General features: G+C 41.2%; 1 protein-coding gene across 4 annotated transcripts in view; it reads left to right on the top strand.

Annotated features, from left to right (window-relative positions):
- Nucleotides 1-23,835, top strand: part of FOCAD (focadhesin) — a 115,537-nt gene that overhangs the window by 39,604 nt on the left and 52,098 nt on the right. For all 4 annotated transcript variants that reach the window (XM_072153814.1, XM_072153792.1, XM_072153806.1 and 1 more), the window contains 12 exons: nt 1,697-1,801; nt 1,900-2,001; nt 5,622-5,752; nt 6,877-7,003; nt 7,398-7,532; nt 7,821-7,871; nt 8,115-8,198; nt 11,221-11,353; nt 15,373-15,561; nt 18,418-18,539; nt 21,040-21,132; nt 23,400-23,488. In XM_072153814.1, coding sequence (XP_072009915.1) covers nt 1,697-1,801; nt 1,900-2,001; nt 5,622-5,752; nt 6,877-7,003; nt 7,398-7,532; nt 7,821-7,871; nt 8,115-8,198; nt 11,221-11,353; nt 15,373-15,561; nt 18,418-18,539; nt 21,040-21,132; nt 23,400-23,488 — 1,361 coding nt within the window. The remainder of the gene's footprint in view (nt 1-1,696; nt 1,802-1,899; nt 2,002-5,621; nt 5,753-6,876; nt 7,004-7,397; nt 7,533-7,820; nt 7,872-8,114; nt 8,199-11,220; nt 11,354-15,372; nt 15,562-18,417; nt 18,540-21,039; nt 21,133-23,399; nt 23,489-23,835) is intronic.

Genomic DNA, 23,835 nt, shown 5'->3' with positions numbered 1-23,835 from the left:
TACAATATAACATATCTTTTTTTCTGTAAAACCTATTTTTTTTTTTACAAAAACACTTTGGCAGTGTATGTACTATGCTCTGTGGGGACTGGGGGAGTGCTAAAAATGGGTTTCCTGGTGACAGGTTCCCTTTAAAGACCGCATATTATAACTACAGGTGGTTGTTGTGTCATTTTGCTGTAAACATCACTAAACAAATTTGGCATAAAACATTTTTCTTCTTTGCCTAAACATAACTAAGGATATTAGGCTATTTAAAACACTAAAATAATGCAACAGATGTAAAGCTCCATCTTTGCAGTGTCTATCTAATTATGTATATGGTAGGGGTTGGTTTAGTGCTTGCATCAAGACTCGAGCCATGCATTTTTCTCTTGGCAAGTGGCACATTCTTTTCTCAAATGAGAGAATATAGGAAAAAAGACATGCCCTTACACTTAACCATAAGGGGAATTTCACATTGCACTTTGATAGGCTGATGTATTATGTTTTACATGATGATATTCATTCTATTATAAAAGAATACTTAACCATCATATGAAGAACAGCCATTAGAATAAATACAATAGAATCAATATCAATCAATGCGGGTCCGTCTATTGTTAGAATACATGATTATTCGTCAGTATTCACACTAGTGTGAACTCTTTCTCAGGGCCAGCAGTTCTAGACACAATGAATGAAGCAATGGACGGTGGAAAATTACATGCAATTAAAAAAAGACTGAGAAGAAAATGTGAGGATAAACCAGACTTCCCCAATATTAATTAGACAGATGACCTAGCTACTGAATATTTAGGAATGAGACGGGATGCAAAATGCCCCTAGTTGCCTAGCAACGGGCTTCACCATCTCCTGAGCGGTCCACTTATGTCTGAAACTAATGATTCGTCCTGTGCACTTATCCAGCTGTTGGATAATTCAGAGCTAGCAAGTGTCTGCATTTCACCCTTTCTCTACCTTTCCTTCCTCCTGATTGGCAGAATACAGGGCACACCATATTTCCTATTCATAGTTGTAGCTTTCAGCATCCTATTGTTGTATAACATTATGCAGTTCTGAAAAAACAGTGCACTTTCTATGTAGGTGGCACAGTGAATTTCTGATTCTAGCCTCACTGCTGTCTCCATCTCAGAACTGGAGAATACACAGGTTCTGTGCCCTTTTGTATGTGAATTATTTGCATTGCATTACATATGTGAACACTGATTAGGACCGATTCCTTTGCTATTAAGGCTTATCTTTTATTTATTTTATAATTATTAGGGTTTTTTATTTTGCATTTTAGTTGCAGATTCTCTTTAGCCATGTTTACTGCACGTAAGAAAGCTTATAGATTTACACTATAATCAGCAGTTCTGCAAGGGTTTTTCATTGGATTTTTCGAGAACTTGGAATGAAAAGTTAACTCTACTCAAAATAGGTAGATTTGCAATTCTGGTTTGTTTTATAATCCTTACACTAAAATCATCTGAACAGAGGACACCGTTAAAGGGTTTACTCCTTGGCAAGTCCTATACCTGTCAGATGTACTTTAGTATTCGTAACAATATTTCAGTAAAATGAATGTTCTAATTCCAAATAAGGTGTAAATATTTTTGTTCTTTGGGGCAATGCACATTTAAATCACTTTAAACAGATATTCACCAACAAATGAAGTAAGTAAAATATATATTTTTTTTTAATAAACCTTTAGGTTCCTTACCTGGTTTCAGTTTTGATGTTCAGACTTGGCCGTACCCAAGAGCCAGAATTATGCCACGAAATTCTATACACGCTACCTACCTTGGGGACACATAAGGTGACTGTTTACTTCCTGTTTGTGTAATTTCGGGAGCAACTCACAATTGTTAGGAAAGTTTAGGCTCTGACTATTTTTGAACTTTCTCTAAACTATAGGTTTGCGTGCCACAGATCTTACGAGCCATACAAATGATTGGAAGTACAACACAACTTCAACCCATAAATCTGCGCTTGATGACATCTTTATGGGAGAGACAGGTACTGTGCTGATATTAACCATAAACGAATAAATATTCAATATAATGACTTGTCAGTTATATTGTGTGTTGTTGGATATGATTCCAAGCATCAGAGCTGTATATGCTTCAAAGAGTCCCCTCTTCCCTGCAGAACAGCAGAGCCAAACTGTAAGCATGATTACATCAAGGACCCTTTCCATTATATATAACTATGATGCTTAGGGTCCCATTACCAGCACAGGGAAATCCACCCAATACATGGGAGGTGTATCACAGACCAACCCTAAATCCGATAACTCGGAAATGACTGATCACCCCTTAATCAACACAGAATTTAGAACCTATTTAGATATAGGTACTGCCATCTTTCAGCCACCACTTTTTGGGAAGCACAGTGTGATCTAAAATATCCACAGCAGTGATATTTTTTCTTCCCTTCTGGTCCACTGTGGCACCTCCTGTAACTGCAAACAGAGGCTCTGACGGTGACCCGATGCAGGCCAATACTGGTTGCTTGACACTTTCCCTTTAAGAAATTAAGATAATCAACCAGTTAATGTAGCATTGTGGTGATCATTGTGGGTCCCATCGACTGAACACCCTTTTGTCAAACAATGATTCTTAGAATGAGCTATTAGTGCGTAGATCCTGGACAACCTTTGACCCTGTGTCTATAGAGATAACGTGAAGCTCTATAACAAATGTAAATAAACATTGCGAAATAAAGAAGTTGGTCCTAATAATTATACTGTGTTGAAAGGCAGACAGACTTTTACTAGCCTATCAAGCTATTCTTTTTTTTTTTATGCTTCTTTTAAATATACTTCTTGTCAGCCCCGTCACCCTCTAACTCTAAGCCAGGGGTCCTCAAACTACGGCCCGCGGGCCACATGCGGCCCGCGGACCCTTTCTATCCGGCCCCCGCCGCGGCACGCAGCGCTGCTGTCATTTGTTACCTGGCCTCTGCGAACCCGGGTGCTGTGAGGAGGCCCAATTGACAGCGTGAGGAGACATTGGCTCCTCGCAATGTCAATCACCGCCACAAGAGGTCGCCCTCTCTCCCTGCTCTTCCGGAGCTGACGGGTCAGTCGGATGTGGGGAGAGCAGAAGAGGCTGCTGAAGGTTCACGCTGGACCCAGGTATGTATGAGATTTATGAGATTTAATAGTACTGCTGGCCATTTTAGTGGATTGTGGGGACCCTGGTTATGATGAGGGGACATTATACCATGAGGGGGGCATGCATGGGGGGACATTATACCATGAGGGGGGCATGGAGAAGGGGACATTATACCATGAGGGGGGCATGCATGAGGGGTCATTATACCATGAGGGGGGGGGGCATGCATGAGGGGACATTATACCATGAGGGGGACATGCATGAGGGGACATTATACCATGATGGGGGCATGGAGAAGGGGACATTATACCATGAGGGGGACATGCATGAGGGGACATTATACCATGAGGGGGGTATGCATGAGGGGACATTATACCATGAGGGGGTTATGCATGAGGGGACATTATACCATGAGGGGGGCATGGAGAAAGGGGACATTATACCATGAGGGGGGCATGGAGAAGGGGACATTATACCATGAGGGGGACATGCATGAGGGGACATTATACCATGAGGGGGGCATGCATGAGGGGACATTATACCATGACGGGGGCATGGAGAAGGGGACATTATACCATGAGGGGGGCATGCATGAGGGGTCATTATACCATGAGGGGGGCATGGAGAAGGGGACATTATACCATGAGGGGGACATGCATGAGGGGACATTATACCATGAGGGGGACATGCATGGGGGGACATTATACCATGAGGGGGGCATGCATGAGGTGACATTATACCATGAGGGGGGCATGCATGAGGGAACATTATACCATGAGGGGGGCATGCATGAGGGGGCATTATACCATGAGGGGGGGAATGCATGAGGTGACATTATAACATGAGGGGGGGCATGCATGAGGGGACATTATACCATGAGGGGGGCATGCATGAGGTGACATTATACCATGAGGGGGGCATGCATGAGGGGACATTATGCATGAGGGGGGCATGCATGAGGGGGCATGCATGAGGGGGCATTATACCATGAGGGGGGAAATGCATGAGGTGACATTATACCATGAGGGGGGCATGCATGAGGGAACATTATACCATGAGGGGGGCATGCATGAGGGAACATTATACCATGAGGGGGGTATGCATGAGGGGGCATTATACCACGAGGGGGGCATGCATGAGGGGGCATTATACCATGAGGGGGGGAATGCATGAGGTGACATTATACCATGAGGGGGGGAATGCATGAGGGGACATTATACCATGAGGGGGGGCATGCATGAGGTGACATTATACCATGAGGGGGGGCATGCATGAGGGGACATTATACCATGAGGGGGGGCATGCATGAGGGGACATTATACCATGAGGGGGGCATGCATGAGGTGACATTATACCATGAGGGGACATTATACATGAGGGGGGCATGCATGAGGGGGCATTATACCATGAGGGGGGGAATGCATGAGGTGACATTATACCATGAGGGGGGCATGCATGAGGGAACATTATACCATGAGGGGGGCATGCATGAGGGAACATTATACCATGAGGGGGGCATGCATGAGGGGGCATTATACCATGAGGGGGCATTATACCATGAGGGGGGCATGCATGAGGGGGCATTATACCATGAGGGGGGCATGCATGAGGGGGCATTATACCATGAGGGGGGCATGCATGAGGGGGCATTATACCATGAGGGAGGCATGCATGAGGGAACATTATACCATGAGGGGGGCATGCATGAGGGAACATTATACCATGAGGGGGGCATGCATGAGGGGGCATTATACCATGAGGGGGGCATGCATGAGGGGGCATTATACCATGAGGGGGGCATGCATGAGGGGGCATTATACCATGAGGGGGGCATGCATGAGGGGGCATTATACCATGAGGGGGGCATGCATGAGGGGGCATTATACCATGAGGGGGGCATGCATGAGGGGGCATTATACCATGAGGGGGGCATGCATGAGGGGACATTATACCATGAGGGAGGCATGCATGAGGGGGCATTATACCATGAGGGAGGCATGCATGAGGGGGCATTATACCATGAGGGAGGCATGCATGAGGGGGCATTATACCATGAGGGGGACATGTTTATTATAAGGGAGACATAAATGAGTGGGGCATGTTAATGATGAGGGGGCATGTTTATACTGAGGGGACATATTATTGACTACTGGCGGAGAGCATATTACTGACTATGGGGGCATATTACTAAAATATTATTATATAAATTATATATTAAATAATGTGCAGTGTACAGAGAAATTTCTTATTTTTTTTTTAAACTTTAGTCCGGCCCTCCAATGGTCTGAGAGACCAGGGAACGGCCCCCTATGTAAAAAGTTTGGGGACCCCTGCTCTAAGCTATTGTAAGCAGGGTCCTAACACCTATTGTTTCCATGTGACTATGTTTTTACTGTGCATTGTCTTATTCTATTTGTATATGTCCTCCATGATTTGTAAAGCACTATAGAATATGATGGCACTATTTAAATAAAGATTATTATTAATGTTATAAGTATGTTATATTTAAATGCATTGTAGGATCGAGTCTACCCAGAACTTCAGAAACTAATTGCCAAGGCTGATTCCCATTGTCTGTCTACGGGAAGAGAGACCCAGTGGGAAAAAACTGTGGCTAAAGCTGCAACTATTAGAGACATTTGCAAGTTAAGGTAACTTTCCAAGTGCTGATCACTGAAATAAAAGATTTATTTTATGAAAATGATTCTATACAACAGGGCTCATCTGCTTCCTATCTTGATGTCTAATGACTGCATGCATATCTTTGGCACGTTTGTAGAATGTGTGATAAAGGCTCCTAGCTGACCCTCCGATCAGATGCAAACCTAGCAGAAATAAATAAAAACAATAATGTTATCATTATTATGAGCACTGGGTCAAGTTTTTTGCAGACTGTGAAGCCGTTGTTGCCAACCCGTCTGTGTTCAGACATCCAACAGCCGGTTTCAATTTGTCCCCTAATTCAGTATTATATGGAATTGCTACTTTATGAGTGGGAGCTTTCAGGTAATAGAAAAGGTAAACTGCAATAAATGTAAGAACCCCGCAGGTTCCTTTCAGTTTATCTGCAGATATAGGCTGCTTTATGACAAATCGGGCCTAATGTTTTTAACCCCTCTGTGACCAAGAGTCATTGGTGCCTGAAAGTCCAGGTCAGTTTTTGCAGTTCTGTTATGCTCTTCTTTAAATGGCAATATCTTTGGAACCGCTTTAGATTCTTTAACAATTTTTACTTTGTTAATATATGCAGGTGAGACTTTCTCGTTATCACATTATATAATTAGCAGACAAATTACTTCAGCAACAGATGCAGAGGGTGCATGTACTTCTACAAACTCTCCTCTTTGTACCCCAGCAGGTCCTTCTCTATTCTGCTTGCAGCTGACAGACTGGAGGGGAGACACTTCCAACAATGGCACCTAGAAATACTTGCATGCATGCTCTATCTTTTCCCGGTGTACCGCCGCCATTGCTGTCTGTGGGGACGTATATGCGGCCACTTATACATCCCCACAGACTGGTGTGTGAACGAGCCCTTACAGTCGGGAGAGGAGAACTGTGCATAAAAGTCTAATTTTACTTTACCAGTTTGATATCTCCAGTTCTGACACTCTTAGAAACGCAAGGAAGAAGATGAATTTATTCTGTTATTAGAAGTATATTTGTGATGTATGGTTCTGCAGTATATAAGTGTAGATTATGTAAGATGAACATAATGTGATATTTTGAAGTTTCTTATAATATATTAATTGTGGTTTATGACCTAACCTCCCAGGCCGTATCAACACGGGGCAGACATGTTGGCAGCTATTACTCAAGTGTTGAATGAATATACCAAACCTGACCAGGCTACTCCTGCGGCCTTGGTATTACAGGGTCTTCATGCTCTGTGTCAAGCTGAGGTGAGATGAAATCGCTACAAACAGTTGTATTTTCTTTTCTTTTACTGATCTTTCAATTTTTATTTTTAATATTTGAGGGTGGAAAGTGTTTGATTTATTTTCCACCGCTTCTTGTTTGAAAAGAATTACCATTTCCCTGAAAGATTGAAGGGATACTGCCTTGGGCTGTATAGTACCATGCTTCTCCTGTCATTGTAAATATGAGAGTCTCAGCTTTAAAAAAAAAAAAATGTTGGGGACTGTGTTCTGTGTGCTACAGGCAAGGGATATGAGAAGTTAAAGACCTTGCATTCCCAACTCCCTGAAGCCCCGATTCTACTGCACAAAGTACTGCAAACTTGATATGAAAATGTATTTATATTCTCAATATAGTTCTGTTATTTGTTATCTTTAGGTGGTGGACATTCGGTCCACCTGGAATGCTCTGTCTTCTAAACTAAGCTGTGACAGGCGTCCCCTTGTGCTCAAGGTGCTGCATAAATTCTTTTCCTTGGTTCCTTCTTTAGTTGTAAAAACAGAAGAGTACGAGGTATGTAAAGTCCATCTGTACACAACCTTCTTCAACTAACTGCAGAGTTTGCAATCAAGACTTTTAAGTTATATAGAGATATTTAAATTATATATAGAAATATTTTGGGGGGAATAATATGTCTTCACATTGCTATGATTTCCTTTTCTGAATTAGTGTTTATTTACCACACTTTTTAAATGATTGAAAGGATGTAATAGAAAGTTATATTGATGGCAAATATGTGATAAACAGATACAATCAATAATCTTTAAGGATTTACTCGCTTCTTCCCCTTTTATTCTTTAGAAATTCAAAGCAGAGATTCTCAGAATTCTTTGGAGTCATACACAGATTAAAGTAAGACATTTTCATTATGAATTTTTCTAATGCTAACAACTTTATTTTGGTTTATGATAAGGGGAAATTCTTTGGAATTGACTTTGATTGTTGAACATGCGTGTGTATTTATTATGTATTTGATTGAAACTAATAAATGACTACTTATTAATCCTTTGACACATTTGATATATACAACATTTGTGGATGACTGCTGTCATTTTGATCTCCAATAATAAATGTGGTATTTTTTCTTGCTGACAGGATCCTCTAGTATGTATGTCTGCTTACAAGTCACTCTGTGAGTTTGGCTCTGATGAACACTCAGTACTTCATCTTCCTGAGCAGGTAGGTAGAAGCTTAGTTAAGGCTTAAATGTTATTTCAATTAGGTTGAATCCATCACTGAACAATATTTTGGCAAAAGAAACTTAGGAACTTTGACTTTTAGTTATCACTGCGTTTGTACATAAAATTAGACCTGTTACCTTTATTTTTGAATATATCAATGATTTCCATAACAAATGCATTTAAAATGTATATATTAAAAGAAACACAACATTAGATTATGTTGCCTTTAAAGTCTAGCTTTATGCATTTGTTTATAAAATTTTACCTTCTGAATCAAAATCGCATAAAGGTGCCTTAGTCTATAAACGCCTTAATGCAATTTTGAAAATGGGACAATTGTCAGCTTTTACAAATATGTTTTATTATAATTCTTTATGCAGTAATTTTGGTTCTATTTGTACATTACAAAATTGTAAAAATTGCCAAGAACGCAAAAAAAAAATGCCTGGCAGGGAAAGAATTAGTTAAACAGCTTTTTTTCCCTCTGCCTTTATTACAGTAAAACTACAGTTTATTAATATGAAGTGGTATTGTAGCAATTGTAGAATTTTCTCCCACCAATGCATCTTAATGCTGCTGTCTTCTATATTTTGCCATATCTTTGTACATTTAAGACCTGTGTTACACCCACGTGCTTTGGTCAGTCTAAAAAAAATGACAATATAACTAAATTGTAATTATTAAAAATGTACAGTATTTATGTAGTTTTGCTTTCTAAGAAGGATATTATAGACGTTCTCTTACCATGATGTTGGAAGGTGCTGAAATGCTGAGCCGTTTAGAGAGTCTGAATATTTCTTTGGCTCAAGTAAAACCCGTCTTGAGGCGCTGTCAAGAAGCCAGTCTTCTACAATAGCTTTCTTAATTAGGGGCATGTGTTTTCTGCTGATAGACTGAAGGGAGCCTTTCATAGGGCTAGAAGTAAATGAATTGCTCTGAAAGACTGATGATCTCAGTGGCCTCCTCTATCATAATTCCTTTCTAATTACTGCAGTGTTAACCTTGCCACACAGCCAACACTTTCCACAGACAGAAGGTGTCCAGTAGTCAGACTACTTAATTGAGTTGAAGAATGGGCTTTGTAAATGTACCTTTTCCCATTTCTAGTTGGATCCTTGATTTGCTTTATAAACTAATTTTCCTTTACTTGTAGTACAGTTTTGTTATCCAAATATAGTCTCCTATGTAGTTATCTATGATGGAGCATGCTGTAGTGATGCAAAGTGACCAAAAAAGGGGGGAGAAAAGAGCCCTTCTCTAACGTACAACAAATATAACCCTCAAATAACAATCAATCTGAAAAGTAAACATGGAAATGGGGGAGCTGCAAAAACATAAATGAAAAATCAAAATATACTGTATTATAATGTCAATGCAATGCCATTGCAAATGTTTAATTTTCCACCCAAAAATGAATGTACAAGGGTGGTTCAATAGGTATCCGTGTTTGACGACAGAGGGCGTTCCTGAGGGAAGTTGGTGTTGTCATTGTGTGCTGCCATCTATCAAACAACGGCAAAACAAATTGCAAACTGATCGATAGATTAGTTTGCATTTGGCAGCCATTTGAGTAAGATGTGTTTCGTGATTTTCGTTAAGATGGAAAAAGAGCAGTATCGTTCGGTAATTCGCTTTTTGTTTTTGGATGGGAAAAAATGCGAGGAGATAAAAGCAAAGTTGGAAGTTGTTTATGGGGACACTTCGCCATCAGAGACCACAGATAGATATCGGTTCAACGAATCAAAAACGTCCACAAACATCCGTTTTTGATAAGGAGCGCCAGGATGCATGGCCGAAGTGGTTACCGAACGAATATGCACAAAGTAGCCGTAGGTGTGTTAACTGGAACATGTTCCAACGCTATAAGCACTTATAGTGACACAGGGCAGATTTGACAAATATAAATGGATATTGCTGTTAGGATTTCAGCCTTCACTCTTTCTTTCTGTGGGTGAAAAGCCTTTTGTTTAATGACATTTTTGCATAGTTAGCTAGTAAATGTTGGCAAATGAATGCTCTCATAAATTATTGATGATATAGATGTATCTCCTTTTGATAAGGTCTGAGGGTACTGCGGTGCCTCATTATTGGTTACAGAGATTACGTGTTTTGGCCATGTAAGCAAATTATAGTGAAGTGCAGTATCTCTTCTCATAAATTTGCTGGGTTCATGAGGGCAGATATCGACAGACTGTACAAGCCAGAAGATACTGTAAAGTGTCTAGCTGGAAACTGAACTGCAGGCTTTGCATTTTCTTCTTGCAGTGTTTGCTTTGTTCAGGAGAGAAGTGTGACATAATTCTCCAAATAGTAGACAAAGGGCCTGCGTCTGTAGTATGTGCCATGGCATGGACCTACATAGCCAGCAATTACGTTTTGTTTTACTGGCCTCTCTTTCTTTGATGGTATTTGCCTAAAAGCAAAAAAAAAATGCTGGAGTATTTTCTTTTCTTTTACAATAGTGAAGTGGTTAAACCATGTGGGATATTGTGGAACAGTGCTCTGTAATGCAATATGTTACATGAGGCGCTTATTTGGCAGCTGTGTAAGTCAAGCTTGGAAATAACTAGCATATTAAATAATTATACTGGGAAGAGCCTACATGTGGTATTCATAAAGAGGCACTTTTTATGTATCGTTCTGCTGGCCAGCGCTCGCAGTTACCATAGTATACACTCTCATTTGTGTCTTAGCCATTTCTGCTTGTTCTTTATAGTCAAGCTCAAGTTCAGCAAAGCTGCTTGGGGGCAGATACGAGATTACCTTGTAAAATGCCAATAGTCTGTTAGCTGGAGAGCAAAGGGTTCAACTAAAAGAAAGAAATCCTAAAACCATCAACAACCATTGCATTCTGACATTTTATAGGTGATTCCAATTTAGTGAATAGGATCACGCCAAAGTAACTACAAAATAAATACCTAAAACACACAATGTTGAATTTTTGTTGAAGAATGTGTGATGAATGTGTTGTGGCTTTAGAACATCGTCAATTTAAAGCAATTTATGTATTTGTACTTTAGGCCAGACCAGAGATTTTTCCACCAGATGAGTCTGAAGAAGCAGAGGAGGAGGTGGATAAGGAAGTGGACCTATCTGTACCAGGTTCTTCATATATAAAACTCATGGCTCTTACCCCTTCATCAGTATTACCTGGTAAGCAACTCAATCATTTTAAGGTTTTGCTGGTTTAACTCCTTAGAACAAGACATGTGATGTACTTTTTCTGTTGTGTTTTTTTTTTTCCTTCCATTTTTCAGCCTGTCCCCAATTACAAAATGATAGACTTTTATACCTTAATACATCTATTTTAAAGCAGTCACCTTTCTAGCTAGAAACATGACTTCCATAAGGAAGATGTGCATATGGTGTTGCCATACTTCTTCATCAAAGACCTCTAATAAACACATTTCTGGAGCAAGAGAATTAGGAATACTGAGGACACTCGTGATCAAGGATATCACCTCTTGCCAGTACGACTGGATAGTTGGGCATGTGCTAAATGAAAATCTTCCTATCCAGACGGACATCTCAAACATCCGGGGTTTGCTTCCTGCCCATTCTATACAATCTAGCAGGGGTCTGATAACCTTGGTGAAGGAAAAATATGTCAATTTCTTTTAGCATGTGCTACAATGGCCTTGACAATTTTGTAATAAAAACCGTAGCAATATGCTTTTTCCATTAATACACTGTATGTCCTCTATGATAATTCTATTTTGCTCTCATTTGACCTCAACAAAATTCCACAAGTCCACTGCTACAAATACTTACAGCTCAGACATGGTTTGGAAACGCAGATTCCCGACCCCCCCCCCCCCTATATTGTTCTATCACCTTATTGGGGTACACAGGTCACAGGGCCTGATTTCTACTCTATACTCCCATCTCATTACTAACAAAGTGTTTGCCGATCCTTCACTGGCACTGGAAAAATGGAGGACCCTGGTACCTAGTTTAATTGATGAGGCTCATGCTCATGCTTTGGAATCCGCTTACCGTATATTCCGGCGTATAAGACGACCTGGTGTATAAGACGACCCCCCTACTTTCCTGTTTAAAATATAGAGTTTAAGATATATTTGCCGTATAAGACTACCCCTTTTCCAACGCATACAAAACACCGGTAAAAATTTAAAAAAAAAACAGATTTGAATTTAACATGGTCCTTTTTTTAATGTAATTTCTTATGACATGCAGCTATATAGCAGGAAAACTGTTGCTCATAAACATAAGGCATACAACAACAACATTACCATTACAGCACAGCCCCCAGTAGTATACAGCACTGCCCCCAGTAGTATACAGCACTGCCCCCAGTAGTATACAGCACTGCCCCCAGTAGTATACAGCACTGCCCCCAGTAGTATACAGCACTGCCCCCAGTAGTATACAGCACTGCCCCAATAGTATACAGCACTGCCCCCAGTAGTATACAGCACAGCCCCCAGTAGTATACAGCACTGCCCCCAGTAGTATACAGCACTGCCCCCAGTGGTATACAGCACTGCCCCCAGTGGTATACAGCACTGCCCCCAGTGGTATACAGCACTGCCCCCAGTGGTATACAGCACTGCCCCCAGTGGTATACAGCACTGCCCCCAGTGGTATACAGCACTGCCCCCAGTGGTATACAGCACTGCCCCCAGTGGTATACAGCACTGCCCCCAGTAGTATACAGCACTGCCCCCAGTAGTATACAGCACTGCCCCCAGTAGTATACAGCCCAGCCCAGCATTAAAAAAAAAAAAACTTATATACTCACCCTCCGGTGGCCCCGATGTGCTGCGCTGCTCCCCCTCGGCTCGTCTTCAGTGTTCCGCGCCATCTTCTTTCTTCTGCCGGGCACCGCCATTGATCTTCCCCGGCAGGCGCCTAGTATGACGCGCCGCTGCTGACGAAAGAAGACGGCGCGTAAGACTGAAGACGAGCCGCGCGGACATCGGGGCCAACAGAGGGTGAGTATGCGCCCCGATGTCTTTTTGAGGCTTCCGGCAGCTTTTTGAGGCTGCCGGCAGCCATCGCTGTGCAAACACACGCTGTGCTAGCACCGATCGCGTGTGTTACCGGTAAGCCTTTGCTGCAATATGCAGCAAAGACTTACCGGCTATGGAGAGGGCTCAGTCCGTGAGCCCTCTCCATGCACCGGGACCCGACCGCCGCCGTATAAGGCGATTACCGGCGTATAAGACGACCCCACAGAAGACAGAAGATTTTTCTGTCTTCAAAAGTCGTCTTATACGCCGGTATATACGTTATATAAATCACCATCATGCTGATGCTTTGGAATCAACATGTATAAATCACCAGCGGCGAACAATAAGTTAATACAGGTTTATTCTTCAATTAATCCACGCTTGAAAAGAAAAATGATAATATACCAGATTGATCAGGGACCCAGATGCAGTCATGTGTGGTGTAGCATTCCACTTGAAATGCGTTTAGAAATGCAATACAAGTGCAAAGGGGCGGGCATATTGCAAATGCGTTTCCATGGAAGGATGTGATTGGTGACCAGCACCCGCTATTAGTGCTCAGTGCTGTACTCGATGCCGGTACAGCTTTGCACCAGAGCCAAGGCGGATGCGGGAGTTGCGGGGTGTCAGCGGTAATCTATCGCTAACATCCCCAAGTGACACCTGTGGTCCACCTGTGAGTGAGCTCCAATCTCGGGTATTTAACCCGTTAAATGCCACGGTCAACTTGACCGTGCCATTTAAAATTCCCTTCTGAGGGTCTCTCCCCCACAATGTCCCCGACTAGTCCCTATGGCAACCCTGAAGTCCGATCAGGACCCCAGGGCTGCCTGCAAGATGGAGTCTCTGACGTCATCTTAAAGGCACAGTGTCAGCTAAGCTCATAAACTGGCTACATCCTTAAAGGGTTAAACAATGCAAGAAATAGGGTACTGGCTAACGATCACATGCGTTTCCATGGGATCGGGCCCTGCCCACCGCTGCAATGGAAGTGTTGTGTGACCGAACTCTCAGTATTTGTGTCTGGTGAAAAGGTGTATTTTACATGTTTTCTGTAATTCAAATCTTAAAGGGAACCTGTCTCCAGATTTTATCCTAGTAAGCTAGCAGCACACACAAATAGAGTATGAAGTGTACTTTTGAGGAGAGAAGAGTCATATTTTGCCTGAGATGAAGGCAACTGTGTTTTAACTGCCTTGATCTCTGGCTCAGCAGATCATAGAACTACAAGCCCAATGTTGGTATCTGAAGTGGCACTAAACTTGTAGCCTCAAATTTGACTCCTCTCAGGCAAAATATCGCTCTTTTTTGCTCACTTTCGGTTGTTGTTTTTTTTTTTTTTTTAATAGTTAAAACAGAATCCCATAAAAGACAGGATTCTATAAAGAACATTTTATACCATGTCTTCGGCACTAGTAGTTTATTGGGGTAAAATCTGTGGACAGGTTCCTTTTTTATACTTACTATAACTATAACAAACTTGATCCTCGAGCTGCTGAACTTTTGAACTCATTTGTACTTTGCCATTGCCAAGACTATGCCCAGCACAATGCCACAATGTCTTTGCATATTTCTCATATTTCACGCCAGTCAACACAACTTGAATATTTAATGTAGCATTCAGCCGATGCTGAAGTCACCTTTGGTATGTGACTGTTTCAGGCTGCAGTCATTTAATTACAGATTACTACAAAATGCCACCTTTTCTATGGAATGAGGTGACCTGTTCACACAGGATGCGTGTGACTTGCAAATCTGTGCTATTACAATCACTGAATCAGAGTTGTTATTTTTATAGCCTGCTCCTCCGTCATTCTGGAAAAGGTTTTTTTGTGTATATACCTACATTTACCAGGAAAAATATAATGCCCTAATAGGGTCACCTATATTGTACTTATTTGCTAAACCTTCCCCTTCTGGCTGTAGGTGCTGTGTTTCATGTTACCTACTGATTACTGTATGTACGCCCCCCCCCCTGTGAACACCACTGGAGTATCATGCAGATGTCTGTGGCACATGGCCTATTGACCCGCTGGAAGTCCCAAGAGTGGCTGTCAGCAGGTTAAATGACCCTACAGGCAGATGTGGAAAGTAAAGCAGGTGCCCTAAAAAGGTCACCCAGATTGTATTTACCCTTGTAAACTCTCCCCTTCTGCCCATTGAAGCCACTGGTAATGTTACAATGTGTTCTTTACACAGCATATGAAGAGTTCCTATCCTCACTGGTGAAACAGGAAATGAGTCACATGCCACGTGGTATATATCATAATGCCCTCAGAGAGGGAATTGTAAGATCTGACCAGGGAAAAACAGTAGCTGGAATTCCAAGCTTTATGCTGAAAATGTATGAGAAAAACAAACAACCTGGTCTAAAACCAGGACTTGCAGGTGAGCATATTAGCTGTAAATGATGAATGGGAGCTGAGCTGCAGTTCTGGGGCTTTCCAGTATACAGGGGATTGGGACATGCATCTGGCACTGCTCTCTGTGACCATGAAGAAAACATGGAAACCTGGAAGGCAATATCCTTTTAGTGGGTTCTGCTGACAGGTTCCCTTTAGTATTTTTAAACATTTTTCTAAACATTAAGCTATATTTGTAATGAGATTAATAAGTCTATGGCTCCACCATTGTGCACAGCAAACTGTGTCTCACCGCCACATGTCCGAGTCTTGTGACCGCACCACAAAAGATAGAGCACGTCCTATTCCTGCCTGGCTTCTGAGAACAGTCCCACAGCTCCCTATAGAGAGGGTAGGGATGAGCGCCGGCTTATAGCTCATGGTTCCTGTTTGTTCATATGAGCATGTGAATGGAGCCTTAACCTATTCTATGCCCAATTGTCAATGCAGACATGCAATGCAATGCCCCCATATATACATGTACATGTAAACCTTTCCTGATTTAGATTAGGATTACCAAAATTACTTTTATTTGCCAAATGCCAGAATAATGAGCGTGAGCATAAGGCACTTTTATTACTTTCTGCAAAGGCAAAAGTTTACACTAAGTTTACTATACCTTTAAACAATTTGTGGCAGCCCATATGCTTATAATAATAATTCCTTTATTTATAAAGCGCACACAGATTACGCAGCGCTACCCAGAGCTTGCAAAATCATTATGTCATGTATTTGAAAGCTTCTGATTTATTAGTTTATTGGCAGCATCTCAGTTAATTAGAAGTATATGTGAGGATGTATTTGAAGGCACACCTGAAACACGCTGTTTTTATTCTGTAACATCATGGGAATGTCTAAATAAATAAGCCAAGATATCAGGAAAAGAATTGGATGCATTTTCCAGAAACTTGAAGGTTTTTTTGAAGTACAAACAAGATGGAAATGTCCAGCCATCATAATACTCAGGAAGGAGAACAAAAAGCTGAAGCTGGTAAGAGTCTGTCATTCTACACAATGAAGCAAGTTCTATATCGACATTGGCTGAAAGGCCTATCTTCTAAGAAGAAGCCATAACTCCAAAAGAAACACATAGAAGCCAGATTAATGTTTGCAGATGGATATAGGAATAAAGACCTTAATTTTTGGAGACATGTCTTGTGGTCTGACGAAACTTAAAAGGGTTTGGCCATAATAACTAGCGTTACATTTGAAGGAAAAATGGAGAGGCTTGAGAACGCCATCCCAACTGTAAGCATGATGTTGTGGGGTTGTTTTGCTTCAGGAGGGACTAGTGCACTCCACAAAGTAGATGGCATCATGAGGAAAGAATATGATATGGCAATACTAAAGCATCACCTCCAGACATCAGCAAAGAAGTTAAGGATGCAGTTACACGTCCAGCTAGCGCTGTGTTTACAAATGCAGTACAGGGGCGTGCCTCTATGGGAACGCAAGCAATCGGAACATAGCGCTAACAATACTTGTGACCCATTGCGTTCAAATGGGTCTTCGAAATGGACAGTTACCGACGCATAATGCAAAATTGATTCCAAAGTGGCTTAAAGAAAATCTGCCACTAGGAGGAAGAATATTAAACCAAGCACACTTACATGCCAGTGTGTGCCCCTTCTGGCAGGATCCATTTTTCTTCACGCTTCCTATGCCCTTGTGTTTTTTAAGAAGAGCTTTAAAATGATGCAAATAAGGCCTGAGGGGCTACAGGATCCATTAACACCAACGGAGCCCCTAGACCACTAGACTCATTTGCATCATTTTAAAAAGCCTTTTTATTTTTGTAAAATCCAGGGCTTAATAAGCTAAAAGAAGAGCAGATCTTGTTAGAGGGTGCATCAGTATGTCAGTGGTTGGTTTTACAGTCCTTTATACTGGTGATAGATTTTTTTTTTTTTTTTTTATGAATAACAGAGTCAAGGTTTTGAAGTGGTCATCACAAAGCCCTGATCTCAATCCTGTTGAAAAGGCAGGTGCGAGCAAGACAGCTACAAACACAGCTCACTTACAACCGTTCTGGCAGCGGGAATGAGCACAAATTCTTATCAACTATTGTGGGAAGCTTGAAGAAGAATATCAAAAACTATTGAACCAAATCAGACAGTCAGTCTATAGGCAAAGGTACATTATATTAATGAAATGTATGTAAACTATTGACTTTGCAGAAAGTAATTAAAATGGCTTAAAAATTCTGCCACTCTTATTACTTCGGTATTTGGGAAATATAAATTATTTTGGTAATCTTTATGAACTAAAACAGGAAAGGATTAGTCTGATATTATGTCAGATAGTAAGAAAAAGATGTATAAGTGTCATTTTATATTGTGTATTTAAACTTCTAGCTTAAACTGAATATGTGAATGTATATACCTTTTATCAGAATGATTGCAGCACTATGAACTTTATTTTTTCCCTCTCGTTGCTTTTTATTATTCATGTTATGTATGCCCAATTTCTTGCAGTCTACATCTTTCCTGACAAAATATGTTGACGATTTATACTCTATACATATTTCAGAGTGCGTTCTTTCACAGTATTTCTGGCAGCTATCATTGTGTTGAGGTAGACATATGGAAGCAGCAGTAAATAAATCTAGCATAATAAATATCCTGCTGCTTTCTCGATGTATGAAAGAAACAGCAATAATATCCAGGTCGTAGCACTGCTGTTTAAAACAACTGAAATAGTGATAAGAATTATTTGCTATTGCTGTACTTGGCCGATCATTCAGAGTATACACAGCAGAGGAGCCACTAGGTAGGGGGTGGTTCTTAAATTGTGTCATTAATTTTTTTTGTTATTTTTCTTTACCTAATTTAACTTTCCACAGCCGGCATGCTGCTCTGCTATGACCTGCCTATCCAGACTGATAGAGATGGCAGACCCATCAATCGCTTTCTAGCCAGCAGGGGCCGCAGTTACCAGCAGATGCTTACAGCCCTTATACATGAGGTAGGCGATAAAAACCTATAATTGTATCAGTAATTACAGACCTCGTACAGGTTACCCTAAAATGGTCAAAAAGTGAGACATGAAAAGTTGATTAGACAGGCCTCATGCACACTTTGATCCCTTGAACATGATCCCTTGTTTGAGGCCAGTCTGACATTGGTGGGTGAGCACCACTCACACTGCTGACATCAATAGAAAATGACTGTCTGCGATGTAACGAATGGGCACGAAAAAAACTGCTAGCACATGGCCCCATTTCATGTTCATTAGGCCTTATAGTGTGCCAGTAAGGAATAGAATAACATATGGCCTAACAACAGACTGTCATCACATTTTTTTTCACCACCTATTAGTAGGCCTAATTCTGTGTGAGGTTTTAACCTAAATGTGGCTCAAAATTTCCAAACGGTAGCCTCCAGAGACTGACTAAAATGCACTTCAGTATCCTGACTTATCTATTTATTTATTAGTTTATCTACTTTAGTGTATGAATCTGGTAGTATAAGACACTGTGTAGTAGCCCATTAGGGTTACAGCTGATCAGCTCCCAACACCTGAGCAGAGCATTTTGAGAATTCAGCATTGTTATGGTGCAATATGCACCAGAAAGCTTGCATACATAGCTTATTCAACACTTACCAACTGCCTAACATACCGTACTTTCTGAACGTTGTCAAAATACAGAAGCAGAAAGTGGGAAGAGCTGAAAGGCTGGGGTTTAACGGTGTCAAGTCTTCCTCTAAAAAATTGCTAAAACATCATGGAGGTGGTAGACCTCCGTTATGTATGCTGGAGCTGGGGGCACAGGGCAGACCACCTGACTGCAGTCATACTGCAACTATGGCAAAAATTGTAAAATATGCTTAAAATAGATGGTTTTACACGATTTACACCATTATGGCACAACCCCGAGCTACGAGAAATTGCGTACCTGGAGGGTTTCGGAGATGGCAGGCAAAGGATATATATGGGATATACCAGCTATATACGGAGGGTACCCTCAAAAGCTTTGGTCAAGATAAGAATTCCATCTCACAGATGACTGCTTCTACCAATATTTGCAACTGAGGCACACTCTAGAGGCCCAGGGTAGGACTGGGCCTATAAATGTTGTAACTGATAGACGACCTTCTGGTTATGGATGGCACCAAGGGGTACATCTCTAGAGTGTATATTATGCTCTTAGACTCTCAGCAAACAAAGTATCCCCTGGCTGCCTAGGGGAAATGGGAGGAGGATATAGGGCCCCTGACAGATGAACAATGGGCTAAGGCTCTGTCTATTGTCCTCTCATTGTCTTTATTTGAAGCTCATTTATACCTATTGCATAGAGTATATCGTACCCCTCGTTGGTTATGTAGAGTTGGCGTGAAGAAGACTTATGTCCCAGCTGCGTTATGGAAGATACCCATATACTGCATATGCTTTGGGAATGCCGAAAGCTGGGGAGGTTCTGGAAAGGTATATTAGCACTGGTTACTAAAGTCTATAGAGTGAGGCTGACGGCAACCCCAGCGGTATGTCTATTAGGTCTGTTAGGTCAGGATAACCTAGAAGGTGGGGTAACTATTGGTATTAATCTCTTCATTTTTCAATCCCCACCTTCAAAAATCTATAACTTTGCACCGACCGCGGATGTTACCGGTAAGCCCTTGCTGCAATATGCAGCAAAGACTTACCGGTTTTGGAGAGGGCTCAGCCTTTGAGCCCTCTCCATGCACCCGGCATGTGACGTACTATTACATCACATGTCAGTAAGGGGTTAATAGAATGTTATACCAGGCTAGGAAGCTTATTGCTATGTACTAGCTTTGCACTACTGCACCAGGGCTAGAGGTATATGTTAATAAACTGAACAACATTATTAGGTTAGAAAAAAATGTTTATTGTAAACATAGGGCAAATACTAAATTTGAACGGATATGGGGTCCATGGCTGGACTCACCGGGACTCCGGTCTGTACATTTGAGGCGTCATCCCTTGTTGGCTGTTATGTAATGCATTTATGTTGAACCGATTGTGCAGTACTGTATTCTTTGCTGTCAGGTATGAAAGATGATCCCGCTATATATACATGTCACATTGAGATCCTATAATGTGATGTTACTATGCATGTGGTCTGGAGTGTTACGGGTAAAGGGGATGGCGTTCGTTTTAGTAAGGGTGGATGGGGATTTGTGTTTCTGTAAAAAATGTTAAAAATTAATAAAGGAGATTTGATTTAAAAAAATGTAATAAATGTGACACATTGTAAGACCATTATATAGTATTGGCATATCCCCCACTAACAGTGCTAAACTTAAGAACTACATGTATATATTTAATATTGTTTGGAAATATACACAGTTAGTGAAAACATTGGGAGCTGTGGAGATGTTGTCTTATTAACCAGCCTTCTCAGTTCTTCCATTCCATAAAAATTGTACAGGAATTCTGCTGTGTAATAAATGTACACAATGTACAATTCTAGATTGAAATTGTATGCGTTGCCTTTTTCTAGGTAAATATTCAGTCTTCTGAATGGCATCGATCCATCCTACTGCCACAATCTTGGCTTGGATTTATGTCAAGGACCTACCATGCAGTGTTGCAGGTAAGCCTTAAAACACTTCATTTAAGTATCCCCAGGGAAGGGCAGTTCTCACCTGACTGCTTCTCTCCACCTGCCAAACATGCTCATATGTGTCAGAGCAGTGTATAGTTGTGGCTCCCACTCTGGTGCTCTCAGCATTTCATCATTTTCATGGACTTGTCATTTTTTTTAAAAGTAGCCAGCGTGTTGTCGCAAATTAATTCTGTACAATGACAGTTCTGTAGGCTACAGTGACCATGCATTGTGTAGCAAAGCAAGGTGTTATAACTATATACTTAAAGGACACCTGTCATCGGGTCTGTGTCACTAGTCCTGTCACCTCTTCCTGTTGGAGCAGCTCACAAGGATCCCATCCCAGCATTTATCTAGTTATTTCATACATTATTCATTGTAAAATCATCTATTTTTATCATGTAAATGAGGCTGATCACATGGTCAGAGGCAGTGATGTCACCCCTGTTACCCCTCCCCTCTCCTCCCCCTGCTCATGTATGTGTGTAATGTATAGTAAAGCATGGCTAGTGTGAGTGCTGTACCTGCTGACATGCTGCATCCTCCTAATATACAGGTGAGAGACAGACATCAGCTACACATGAATCTGACATGTTCTGCTGTAACATGGCTGCCTGGAGCTGCTGTATCTCTCCTATACACACACACACACACACATGCACACACAGGCTGCAGGGGGAGTGGCCACCAGCACCAGGAAGCACATCATTATACAGCCTCACATCATTATACAGGCTGTCAGTCATGCATTGGGGGTGTGGCTGTGCCTCCCACTCATGAATAGAGTGGACAGCTTGAATATGCTAATGCTTCATTGGACATTTCACAGGTCATTTGCATACAGCTTTAGGACCTCATTGCTTAGGTTTACAGCCATGTAGAGGGACAATGAAGGGATAGATGCAATGCTCTCTAATGGCAGTTTATGAAAATTTATTTAGTTTAGGGGGGTTATTTTGCATGACGGGGTCTCTTTAAGGCCTCTTTCACACAAACGTATGTTCGCCCAGGCGTTGGAGAAAAGAGTACAGCACGGCCATACGCACAGGGAAAGATACAGCAAGTTATATAATTTTTTCCCTTGTACAGTACAGTTAAAAATGACTGTAGTTCCCATTGAAATGCATGTGGCTGTAGCCGACCCCATACCAGTATGGTATTGGTAGCATACAACTGAAAAAAACAGTTTGTGCGAAAGGGCCAAGACAATCTACCACATCCTGTCTGCTGGCAGCATGTTTATGAACAAGAACAGCTGATCAGATTGATAGTTTTGCAGAAAAAGTTTTATTTTCTTACTTCTGCCTTTGCTATGGTGGGTAAGGGGGGGATTATGGTAGACAGGTTACTTTAAAAAAACTCTACTGCATACCACTGGCTCATATTGGTCTAGGGTTATTATTGTCATTGTTGTTGTTTTTTTTGGGGGGGGGGGGTGTTTGCTGGCAATATCCCGGACACCTCAAAAACAGCCTACTGTTTCCAAGAATTTAGAGATCCTGCTACTGGCAGAAATCAGAACCTTTGGGTGTATCCAATGCACCAAATTCCAAGAAGTGTAGAGAAAGCAGTTGGCAGAATGAGAAGATTTCCAGGGCAACTGTAAGCCCTGGAGCTATCAGGTATTACCTGTAAACGTATCACAGACTATTTGGAAACTATGCTTTTTGTTTAGGGTATTTTCCACTTAAAACCTGTTTTCACCATGTCAGAACTTGTCCTAAATAGGTGCTTTTGAGCTAGAACTTTAAAGACCAAATCCTTCCTTTTACCAAATAAAGGAATTTCTCCTTTGGGCTATTTATCCATGTCAGTGACTTAATTTCCCTCCAGTTGCACTCTGACCTTGTCTCATTATTAGTAGAGTCATGACTGGCAGCTACATTAATATTTTTTTTTCTATTTTCCTTTGCAAAACAAACTGTAAAAAGCAATATTGTACCAAATACGTTTGCAGTCCATATGCAATTCTGAAAATTGTCTCCCAACACTGTTCAGTTTGACTGATAGATCTGCTGGCAGTGAATACAGGACCATGTGTATAGCAGTGTCCCAGAGAGGCAAGGAGCACATGAATGTGGCAACACATATATATATGAATGTCTGATCTGGTTAACAACAGTGAGTGGTCTATTGGGTTCTTGGGTAAACGAAAAAATAAAACGGAACAAAAAATCCTGGTCTAAGGTTTTCATATATCAATATCAGTTTGCTGGTGGTTTTGGTCTGCATGACCTTTTCTTTTATATTTGTAGGGCAGACAGGCTGAGTTGGAGATGCAATTGAAGCATGGAAAAGATGACCCACAAGAACTTCAGTATAAGACCTATACAGCTTGGCTGTGGTAAAAAATGTTGTAATTGTCAATTTAGCAGTAAGATCCTAGGAAATGTGTATTTTTGATTTTATTTATATCTTGTATATTGTAGTAAAGTGAATGCAACATACAGGTTCAGAACATCCCACCACCCATACAATTCCATCTGAATCCATTACAACTATTTTGAAACTTGTCAAGAGACAGTGTAGCTTGGAAATATGAATGTTTACATAAACATGGGGCAGAGTTTTTCTTTTATTTACCTGAAAAATTAACTTAACCTTTGGATTATCACCAATGCTTGTTTTCAGCTTCATGACCAGACTTTTATTTAATGAACAGATTTTTAGAATCTGACATGTGTCACGATA

This window comes from Engystomops pustulosus, chromosome 1 (genome assembly GCF_040894005.1).
Source record: "Engystomops pustulosus chromosome 1, aEngPut4.maternal, whole genome shotgun sequence".
NCBI classification, from domain to species: domain Eukaryota; kingdom Metazoa; phylum Chordata; class Amphibia; order Anura; family Leptodactylidae; genus Engystomops; species Engystomops pustulosus.
The sequence above is the reverse complement of the archived record's forward strand: the minus strand, read 5'-3'. Positions and strand labels throughout refer to the sequence as shown.